The sequence below is a fragment of the Quercus robur genome, chromosome 2 (assembly GCF_932294415.1).
Source record: "Quercus robur chromosome 2, dhQueRobu3.1, whole genome shotgun sequence".
Lineage (NCBI taxonomy): Eukaryota > Viridiplantae > Streptophyta > Magnoliopsida > Fagales > Fagaceae > Quercus > Quercus robur.
In genome coordinates this window covers 97,895,786-97,907,492 of record NC_065535.1, presented here as the reverse complement: position 1 = coordinate 97,907,492, position 11,707 = coordinate 97,895,786, and the positions used below count along the sequence as shown (strand labels likewise).

The 11,707-nt window shown below is 34.3% G+C and overlaps 1 protein-coding gene across 2 annotated transcripts in view; it reads left to right on the top strand.

Moving 5' to 3' along the window:
• The first annotated feature begins 2,107 nt into the window (after window positions 1-2,107).
• Window positions 2,108-11,707, top strand: part of LOC126716129 (glutathione S-transferase zeta class-like) — a 35,738-nt gene continuing 26,138 nt past the window's right edge. The window contains exons 1-11 of one of the 2 annotated variants that reach the window (XM_050417150.1): window positions 2,108-2,268; window positions 2,354-2,465; window positions 2,570-2,626; window positions 2,733-2,818; window positions 2,922-2,996; window positions 4,464-4,517; window positions 4,642-4,723; window positions 4,910-4,971; window positions 5,673-5,732; window positions 6,174-6,301; window positions 6,850-7,119. In XM_050417150.1, coding sequence (XP_050273107.1) covers window positions 2,266-2,268; window positions 2,354-2,465; window positions 2,570-2,626; window positions 2,733-2,818; window positions 2,922-2,996; window positions 4,464-4,517; window positions 4,642-4,723; window positions 4,910-4,971; window positions 5,673-5,732; window positions 6,174-6,284 — 702 coding nt within the window. In that variant the 5' untranslated portion in view covers window positions 2,108-2,265 and the 3' untranslated portion in view covers window positions 6,285-6,301; window positions 6,850-7,119. Of the gene's footprint in view, window positions 2,269-2,353; window positions 2,466-2,569; window positions 2,627-2,732; window positions 2,819-2,921; window positions 2,997-4,463; window positions 4,518-4,641; window positions 4,724-4,909; window positions 4,972-5,672; window positions 5,733-6,173; window positions 6,302-6,849; window positions 7,120-11,707 lie in introns of those variants that run through there. The other variant, XM_050417151.1, reaches the window with a different exon arrangement.

The window sequence follows — 11,707 nt, the reverse complement described above, 5'->3', positions numbered from 1 at the left end:
GAACTTTAACTTCTCAAAAAGAGAATCCTTGATTCAATTTCCATGGTCTTTGATTTATCCTTGATATTAAAACTAATTATCTCACCCAAATACAAAATTATGCTAGTACTTAATTAAAAGCCAAGTATTGACTTAAAGACCCATCATTTAAAAAGGGACAAAACCATATTTGTGACTTTAAATCTAAAACCTCAAATTAAGAACTACGAAGTGGCTTGATCCCCGCCAAGGGTATGTAGGCAACCTAAATAAATTATTAGGTGCAGCCATAAATAAATAAAAACATATGTCCCCTTGAACATAAAAGTAAATAAACTTATGTACAAAGATGACATGGTTGGAATCAAATGATCTTCCCTTGAAACAAGGGATTGTAATTAAGAGATACATTATCTTGAATGGGTACAACTCACATCAATAAAACTCATACGCCAAAAGGCCTATGGGTGAAATTATGTTTGACGAATTTGACAATGTTTGTTAAACATAATTTGACAATATTTGTTAAACATAAGTTGACAATGTTGTTAAACATAAATTAACAATTATTGTTAAACATTGGTTAATAATTTTTGTCAACAGTAGCCTTTACAAGTTTACATCTCTATGTCACCAATTCAATACATGTGGCAATAATTTAAGCTTAAGTCATTGATAAAGATCTCTATCTAGCCAATTTCTTGTGATCTCAGTAGTTCCAATGGTGGAAATCACCCAAATGAAAAAAGGTTTTAGGCCCCTTTATACATTTTCCTGAAAAAAAAAAAAAAAAAAAAAAAAAAAAAAAAAAAAAAAAAAAAAAAAAAAAAAAAATTGAACAAGCTATATATTTAAAGGATAAAAGACACATTTAGGTATTAATTAATTGGGATCATTCTAATCCTATGTAGTATGACAACAGAATGAGCATATCAATTTTTAAACGATTCCATTCTTCTCAGTTTTGCTAGGTAAAAAAGAAAAAAGAAGAAAAAAAAAAGAGAGCTCCAACATGAAAGACTGTGGCCTTCTAATAACTATTGATTCCCTATCATGTGGTTTGGGTGGATACATTACCAAATTCTATATCCCAATGAGAAAACAAAATTCTATATCTTTGCTTCATCTCACGATACGAAAGTATGTTAATTTCTTGGGCAGAAAGCTTATATACAATATATTAAAAGGAGGTATGACTTTCATTATTTTAACGTGGGCTCCTACTCAACATCCTTTAGCATGGACCACATGCTGATAAGGTTTGTTTAAAATTTAAAACTAATTGTTTTATGGGTTCGTGTACTTTTTTCTTTTTCTTATATTTTTCTTTTGAACAATCATATATTTTTTGAATTGTTTCAATAACCTGTTCTTTAATTATATATCTTTTTTGGTATTTTGGAAGTTTTAACATCCGAATTTATGTAGTCACATATATATGTGTGTGTGTGTGTATTATCTATAATTTGTAAACTCTAAATCTTTTGATTCCTTTCAATAATTATAGTTATGAATTATTCTTTTGAATGTAACCCATCTTTCTCTTATATTTCTCTATTGTTTAGTCATATATATTTTGTTTTATTTCAATAATTTCTAAGAAGTGAATTATCTGATTCTTTAATATTTTTTTTATCTTTTAAAAGTTTTTATATCTGAATTTTTGAGCTATTTTTTTTTGCTGTATCTGAAACTATCTAAAAATTCTTTTGTAAGCCATTACATGTTCAAGCAATGGCTTTTTCATCAAGTTGTAATACAAATTGAAATCATACAAGAGCAAATTATACATCGGTGTAATTTCTTAATCAATTTAAGATTTTATAAAATTATTTTAATGTACCTCACAAATAAATAGGTTCTCGTGCATAATACAAGTTAGCGACTAGTTATTAATATTAATGTAACGATAATAATAATATTAAATTAAAATAATAAAATTGATTTCAAAAAAAAAAAAAAAAAAATTAATACTAAATGAAATGAAACAATCAGGTAATAAAACATTGCGATTTGTGATGTGATGTTAGCATATTCCCCTTTTTATTATTATTCGGCTATTCCTACGGAGTACGAGAAAGAGAAAAGGAATCTTTGTTCCTTAATTTTTGTGGGCTGGGCTGGGCGCCGGTTTAATTGTAATTATCACACATACATATTTCCTTTCCTTTCTTATTAATAAGAAATATCTATGAATCAGAATCAGATGACAACAAAATCGCCGGCGGATTACGCTCGTTAAGAATTAGAAGTCTTTTGTTTTACCAAAACCAAATTTACTGAAATATGGTACGACTGTATCTATCTATCTATCTATCTATCTATATGGTTTGTTTGCTAAAATATATTGAATTGAAATGATTTTATGGGTTAGGCAAGCGTAAGCGGTGATAAGAAAGAGAAAGAGAGTGAATTGAAGCTGAAACTGTATTCATACTGGAGGAGCAGTTGTTCCTTCCGTGTTCGTATTGCCCTCAACTTGAAAGGTACTTTCTTTCTTATTTCTCTTTATTTATTTATTTATTTATTAATTCTTCAATCTATCTTAATTTTGTTTTACATTTATTTTTGATGATAATTGATTGATTAGGGCTGAAATATGAGTACAAAGCAGTTAACTTGTTGAAGGGAGAGCAATACAGCCCCGGTGAGAATAGAATTAGAGTCAGATGACCTTTACTTTACTTTCTATTATTGTTTAATAATAATAATAATTATGTATGTATGTATGTATGTATGGTGTAACTAAAAAGAGTTTACAAAGCTCAATCCTATTGGTTATGTCCCCGTGCTTGTCGATGGGGACTTGGTGCTTTCCGACTCTTTTGCCATCTTACTGGTTCGTATCTCTATCTCTTTCTTTTTCTCATTCTACTTTCCCTATTATGATTATTAATCATCAATTCTTCTTACATTTTTAACTATCTAACTAACTTACACAGTATTTAGAAGAAAAGTACCCCCACCACCATCCTTTGTTACCTCAGGATCTTCACAAAAAATCCATCAATTTCCAGGTATCAACATACTGCCTTTAACTTAATTACACTCATCTCATTTTTAACCTTCTTTTTGGATTTTACACTTTTCTTAATCATAAAAAGCATAAAAATACCCATGTACATCAATCTCCGGTAAGTTTTATGTACAATTAATTGATGCTCACACCATAAAAAGCATCAACAAACTGAGGTTGAAACAGTTCTTTTTTTCTTTTCTTTTTTGATAAATAACGATAGTTTATTAATCAAAATACCCATGTACATCAATCTCTTAAATTACAATGATCAAGCATATCTAAAAAATTAGAACATGGAAAAGGATAAAAAACACAACTCCAATCCAGTAAAGTTAGTCCTGGCACAGCCCTCCACAAATCCACCTTTCGATGTTTACCAAAAAGGACCTTGCAAAGCTGAAAATAGGTCAGTAACACTTTGTGGCATAACCCATAGATGACCAAACTCAGAAGCAATTGGACAATGAAGAAGAAGATGATTCACTGATTCCCACTCCTTTTACGCATATAGCACCAATCCACAACTGTAACTCCCTTATTCCATAAAATATCAAGAGTCAGAATCTTTCCTAAGCTGGCAGTCCACGAGAAGAAAGCAACCCTGGGAGGGATCTTTGAGCGCCACCCAAGTTTCCAAGGAAAAAGAGTATCAGGAGTTGAGTAAAGGGAGAAATAGTACTCACGACATGAGGCTGCAAAGAGCTGATGGCATATAATATCATTTTTTGCCACATTAATAACTTGAAAATTGTGTCTGCTTCAAATTCTATCTTGGTGAAACTTATGCGAATAATTTACATTGAAGAATGTATATAAAGCCTACTTCACTTGCTAAGCAAACTGGGGTACACATTTTAAAGGATGGCTATGCCAAAAATGCCAGCTATGTTTATTTTGAAATAAACTAAATTATTTCTTGTGGATTGGTGCCTAGGATCAGGATCCTCTCCAATTTCTTTGAAAATGAGAGTTTCCATCTCATGTTTAAGATATAGTTTTCATAAATCTAAATATGTATATATATGGTGCAACATCATTTAAAATTCTATTCCACCAAATAAGGAATGATTACTAATTTTAAATGAGGTGGCATCTTGTTCGCCCTTAGATTTGTTAAATACTAAATCTTCACTTTGAATTGGACACTCTTTATTTCAAAAGCAAATGGGGAGTATTATTTTCCAAACAACCTTGCAAGCATACCTACAAGGAATTGTGTCTCACATGGTGAATAACACTAGTGTTGTTCTTTTTTACATGTTGAATGATATGTTTGAAAATCCCTCTTTGGCTTTACTTTCTTTTCCAGCCTTGAGGATATAGTATAATGTTTTGAGCTTCCTGATCTAATCAGGCATAATTCTTTGTTGTATCGTATCCATTTTTGCTAATATTCACACATGTTTTTGCAAGTATGTTTCAGATTTAGACACTAATGGGGTTGCTTTTATAACTGGATATGTAGGCTGCCAATATTGTTTCCTCAAGCATACAGCCTCTTCAAAATCTAGCTACACTGGTATATATCTGAGTGAGACTGTTGTGGTTATATACCCCTCTGTTAAAATTTAGATGTCATTTTTCACGAAATTGTTAGAACATATATGATATAAAGTTCATTTTTGTGCTTTTCCTATCTACAGAAATACATTAAGGAAAAAGTTAGTCCTGATGAGCAACAGCAACTTGCTTTTGCTAAACATCATATCGAAAAAGGCTTTGTAGGTAAGCTTTGACTAATCTGGTGAAAGGATCGTGCTCTTTGTTTATTTGGACAATCAGATTAATGTTCATGTCTCCAAATCTCCCTGGCAATTCCTGTCACATGTGAACTTTATGTGCCACCATGCGATGATTTCTGCTCCTCAATGGGTTTGAGTCTATTTCGATTATTATTTTCATATGTTTCAGCACTTGAAAGGCTTTTAAAAGACTATGCTGGAAGATTTGCAACTGGAGATGAAGTTTTCCTGGTTCGGTTTCCTGTTTCATCTGTGTCTGTGCCTGTAAACTTGATTATAGTTTATGCTGCTTCTGTGTTAAGGATTCTTTTCTTCTTTTTCTCTATCCACATTGAATGTACAAAGTACCTAACCTTAAACACAATCATGCACCATAAATCTGTTGAATCTAAATATAAAATTGGCTGCTGCACAGAGAAAATACTAAAAGCATCTGCATCGCTCTGAATTTTCATTTTACTACCAAAATATTCCAATATTTCTAGGGATTTGCTACTGAAGTTGCCAAGCATCGTGAAGTTGTTCTAATATCTACAACCAAACAAGGATTTTCTTCTGCTTGCTTGTAATGTTATTTCAACCATAAGTATTGAGATCAACTGCCAACAGAACACAGTATAAAATATTTGAACACTCTCCTCAATCTATAAGACTGCAATCGGAACATGGTTCTTCTCCCAAACCCAAACCATGGATTACGAGACATGATGGCACTAAACTCAATTCTAAGCATTACATTTTTGACATAAGTATATGAATTTATATAATTGTACTAAAGTCAGTCGTATACTCAATATGTTTTAGTTCCACATTGCATGGCATAGTAGAATTTCACTTCCTAAAATGCTTGGAAGAATAGTTTGGATGGAATTAATTCATGAATTAAGGTTTTTTTTCAAAATGTAATGCAATGCATTGACAATTATTTGCAGGCAGATTTGTTTCTAGCGCCTCAGATTCGTTCAGCGGTTGAAAGGTTCAAGATGGACATGGTAGTGCTTGCTCTATAATTATTGTGCCAGTACCATTTGTAGACAAATATATTTAATTTAAATATAATGTAATTTTTTTCATTATATATACTAATTTAGTCTTCAATCTGCTTTAACACCAAATTCTTTTTTCACCTTGGGCCTCAGCAGTTTGTGGAATTACAGTTTTCAAAAGCCTTGTAGCTCAATTGGCACCTTCTAGTGTTTCCAACCATGATTCAAATCCGCCCACCCCTAACTATTGATGTATCAAAAATAGTTTGTGGGATTACAGTAGTAGCAAAAATCTGTAGTCTTATTCTGCTAGCGTAAATCTTGCTTCTGGTTTGAGATGTTTCAATTTCTTCATCCACACCTTTATTCAGTAATCTTGAAATTAGGGTGTGCTTTAAAGTCCATTTCTGTATCTGTATCTGCTGACAATTTTTTTTTTCCATGCAGACTCAATTCCCTGTCTTATCCAGGTTGAATGAGGCATACAATGAGATACCAGCTTTTCAAGATGCTATGCCAGAAAAGCAGCCTGATACTCCTCTGACAAGTGCTAGTTAAACCAATGGGTTGAGGAGGTACGGAGAAACATTGTTGAAATCAGAAATTACTAGCTCTTTCTTATCCATTAGGTTTGTCTAGAATATTTGTTATATATATATAAGAGTTAGGTTCAAATGTTGGATTGGAAATTATGAACTACCTCATCTAAAACATGGTCAAAATTATGGTAAATAAATGTTTTAGTGTATAGTAAATGATATTAGATTAATAGGAAATTTAGCATGCATGATGATAAGCATATGGAAGACATGTAATACAATGATAGACTTGAAAAGATGTTAACCTAATTAAAAGTTATTAAGTGATGTAGTATCACAAAAAGATACACCATTTGTAACTAAGACCACAAGAACAAGAACAAGAATAACAACAACAGCAGACTATATATATATCTGTGTGCGTTGCATAATAGAGGGCTAACATATATTCTTTCAATTGGTCTTTTGCATAATAGTGCTGGTTATAAAAAAGAAACATATCTGAATTTGATTGAAATTGTCATTCCTGTTGAACTGAAACTTTATTTTCTAATAAAATTATGCTTCCAATCTCAAAATTGCAGCATAAAGTGCCACATGATCAAGCTTCGAGATAGAGCTTTTTGAAGCATATTTGTATGAAGGTGTTGTGATGAAGGTTGTCACCTTAAGGAACACAGTGGAATAATGTTAATAATAATGGATGGTGAGCTGATACGTACAATAAATGGTTTGGTTACCTGTTTGAAGTCCTTGAAGTTCAGTTTGCTTTTGTATCCGCTAAAATTATAGTTTTGTTTACCTGTGTTTTCTTCCTGTTGTACACCAATAAAATATCATATTTCTAGCAGAAATGTGTTAGGACTTCCTTAGAAACTCTTTTACAATTCATTAATAACCAAATAAAAATCTGCAGTAACAAGTTTAGATGTGGATCTTGTCCTTGGAAAGGATGAGACATACCAGTTGGCTAGAAAGACCGGTAAATTAAGAAAGATTGAGGATCTTTTTTTTGTTTTTTTGGTAATAATTTGTGGGGGGCTTATTTAACCATCCACATTTGTGAAGGAAATTTATTGACTTGCATTTGAGAAACAATCTATAGAGAGTAGTGAGCTGAAGTGCCGCATTCATTTAATTGTATGATGCGTGGCTTTCCATCTAGGAGATGGTTTAAAACTCAAAGCTTTGCAAAATGGCTTTCTTTTTTGGTCTGAAAATGGCTTTATATTAAAATGAAAAGAAGATTTACAAAACAGAAGCTTGAGTTTACATAAGACTGTATACAACATTAAGAAGTGAGGTGGCAAAACCCGATGAAAGTACAGGATCATGCACATTGCTTGTGCATGACAGAGGGCGTGGCTTTCTGATTCAATGCAAGTTTTAATCATAGTATTTAATTTTCTTCAAATTTTGGTAATAGTGCTTACCGTTAAACTATTCTATATATGTTAATAATTTTATCTACTAGGAAAAGGGGTATTAGGTATTAGGCATCCTACCATTGCACACCTTTGGTGCGATGGTCACTCCACAAGTATAAGTGCTTGTGGAGTGTGGGGGGCAAGGGCCGGGGTTCAAGTCTCCAGGAGGGAGCTTCACACACATATGCACTTAGATTATGCTAGAGTAGAATTCTATCTTGTATCCCAAAAAAAATGTATTAGGCGTCCTGGTGATTTGGCACAATTGCAATTTAGTCCACAAACTTTCAATTGCTAAATTTAATTTTTTAAGGTTTGAACTAAAATGAAATTGTTTAGGGTTCCACTCAAAATACTTCTCACGATTTCATTTTTGTCCATACTAGCCTAGAGAGTCAAAATCTAACAATTGAAAAAGTTTGTGGGACTAAATTGTAATTGTGTCAAACCACAAGGGGGGTTTGTCCTAAAAATGGAAAATTTGGACAAAGCCTAAAAGTTTTATTTTAATGTAAACTTTCATTTTAATGTAAACTTTAGAGGTTAAATGTAACAATAATTGAAAATTTTGTGGACTAAGTAAATTATAACATATTCTCTACTCATTGGGGCAGCTACAATATGTAGGATGAACTTTAGGATATATATATATATATATATATATATATATATATATATGATTTATACATGCCCTTAAATAAGGCTCCAAGGGAAGGGAAGGGAAGGGTTAATATTGGCTCACTTCATCCAAGACCCATACACATGGCAAGTAAAGTTGGAGGTCGCACAATTAGGCATGGCCCATGGGCATGAGATTGTGTGATACTGATGGGCCCCCAAGGCAAGGCCTGGCCTGGCCTTTGGGGCTGAGCTTCATGCTTACTTAGATTAGATATTATTGAGAGCTCAGGAGAAGATGAGGCGTATGTGTATCGTATAAACATGCTGTCATAAATTTTTGTAACAGTCGAGTAATTTAAGCGTGACTGATAAAAAATAATAAGTGAATCAAAGATCAGAACACAGAAAGAAGGAATATAAATTAGGTATTAGCGTATTTTAATTCTAGCTTCTAGGATTGGGCACTGGGGTCACATTGTTTTTTGCCTCCTCATTTCTTTATATTATAAAAGCGCGAATGCCGCTACAGTGCTTCGGTACTGTGCACTCAGAGTGTTTACACTGTGCAAGCACTATAGCGGCAACAGTGCTTTGGTGAGGCACTTCTCCTTTTTTTTTTTTTTTTTTTTTTTTAAGTCTTCCCTTTTTTTTTTTTTTTTCCTTTTATATATATTGTTGTATTGACACAACAAATTTCACAATATTTTCACAATTATTGAGGTGTCAATTTCTTATAAGTTAAAATAAAATAATAAAATATGAAACTGTGACCAACCACAACTGAAAATAAATGTGTTGTGAAAAGCGACAATGCCGCTACAGTTTGCACTGTTCATCTATAGTGTTATTTTGGTGAGCCACTTTGTCTTTGTTTTTTAAGTTTTGAACAGTAGCTACAATTCCAAATGGCACTATAGCTACAGTAGTTACAGTTTTTTATTTATTTATTTATTTTTAGTCTTCCGTTTGTACTTTTTTTTTTTTTTTTATATATATTGTTATACTGATGTAACAAATTTGATAATATTTTCACAATTATTGAGATGTCAATTTCATTTTGCTGCTTTAGTGTTTTAGCACTATTCATCTACAGTGCCATTTTGGTGAGCCACTTTGTCTTTTTTTTTTTTAAGTTTTGAACAGTAGCTACAGTACCAAGCGGCACTGTAGCTACAGTAGTAACAAAATTTTTTTTTTTTTTCCAGTCTTCCGTTTGTACTTTTTTTTTCCCTTTTATATATATTGTTATACTGACACAACAAATTTCATAATATTTTCACAGGTGTCAATTTCTTATAAGTCAAAATAAAATAATAAAATATGAAACTTTGACCAACCACAACTGAAAATAAATCTATATATATAAAAACACGAATGCGCTAAATCACTGTAGCTACAGTGCTTTGGTTTCGTGAGCCACTTTTTTTTTTTCCCAAATTTTGAATAGTAACTACAATGCCAAGTGGCACTGTAGCTACAATAGCTATAGTTTTTTTTTTTTTTTTTTTTTTTTTTTTTTTTTTTTCATGTAATCGGTTTGTGTTTTTTTTGTTTTTTTTTCCTTTTGAATATTTATGTAAGCTGGTGTAAGGACTCGATTTGTAACGACCCAAAATGATACTGGGTTCGCACGTAAAAAAGGCTCAAACAATATTATTTGTAGAGCGTGGGTTTGAAAGGCTAGGCCTTGGTCACCGGACGATAGTTCGGGTTGGTTCCGATCAATGAATCTCGTCCGAGGAGTCTGGGGAGCTCTATGCTCTTCTTATTCTCCCTGTTTATAGGACACCATGGCTGGGAGGACGGGTTGTTTGTAAGGACTCGATTTGTAACGACCCAAAATGATACTGGGTTCGCACGTAAAAAAGGCCCAAACAATATCATTTGTAGAGCGTGGGTTTGAAAGGCTAGGCCTTGGTTACCGGACGGTAGTTCGGGTTGGCTCCGGTCAATGAATCTCGTCCGAGGAGTCTGGGGAGCTCTATGCTCTTCTTATTCTCCCTGTTTATAGGACACCATGGTTGGGAGGACGGGTTGTCCCCCCCTTCTCTCATACTGCCTCTCTTATCCTTTTATACGGGGCTTTATCCTCTCACCAGCGTCCACGTATAAGCTCACTTTCCTAAGACTTAAGACCTGTCCTGTCAGCCCATACCTAGAGTGGTTGGGAGTGGTTATAAAAGCTGAAGAGCATGGCTCTGTTAGGTGCAGAGTATTGAATGGCAGTAATGGCAGCTTTCCCTTTGTCCTTAATCGTTATACTATCCAGCTTCTCATTCTCTATTGACATAGATATTTTAGATTTTTTTCAAAACTGTTCCTATACCGTTTTTGCCATTTCTTCCAGGGGGACCTTGGATATGCCGAGGACGAAATCATCCTCGACTGTGTCTCAAGACTATTTAGACTTATATTACCCATCCTCGGCTATACCCTTCCTCGGATCGGGCCTTGGGTCCCAATGTAAAAACGGGCCAAGGTCACAAATTATTGGGCCCCACAATAGCCCCTCAAAATCCTACTGTCCGACCTCTTGGTCGGAGAGGAGGGTTTTGACGATGCCAAGCCTTTATTACGGTTCGTTTAGCTCTACCCTTCATTAATGTTGGCGTCTCTTCATCTGCTTAGGAAATGCGCTGGGTTACGAGACATTCTTCTAGATTTACACACGATGTACTCCCGTCGTTTCAATGTACGAGGCGCGTCTTTAATAAATTTCCTTTACGAGGCCAATCAAATCTGACAGTTACAGATGACATTGGGGAGTTGAATAGACGCTACCTTACTTGCAGATCTTCTTGGAGATATGAACGGATTAAATGCCACTGAATTCACCTTCCATATAAGAAGCCAAACGAGAGGGTATTCCCTTCGCGTAAAGACTCTTTAACCTTCCTAAAGCCTCAACCCTCAAGTTGTGCTCTAAGTCTTCCTTATCAGCATAGCCACAGCTTATAGTGTGACACATTTGAAGTAGAAGTGGGGATGAAAAGATCACATCCTTCTCAGAAGCGTTCTGTCCCTCCGAAGCTTAAGATGGCTCGGTCAGGACAGGGATGGCAGAGACTCAAGATACCTTTCATCCTCCCTTCAGCCAAAATCTGAAGCAGGGGCTCGTCGCGTCAAACTTTTGGTGCGACTGAGCTGGGGTCACCCATTATCAGTACCAGCTGCTCTCTTATGAGCATAGCTAACATGACACAGCGTGTTAGGAGTCAAGACTGACGCAGGGACATAGTATCCCTGCTTCTTCCTCTCTTCCTTCATTGGTGCCTCCTTTTGCCTCCCCTTCTTCTTCTTTCCCATCACCAGATCCATCCTGGTGCTTTTCCTTCTTCCTCTTTTTCTCTTCTTCCACCAAGGGAGGTCCTCCTCTCAATATGGGTGCTACTGG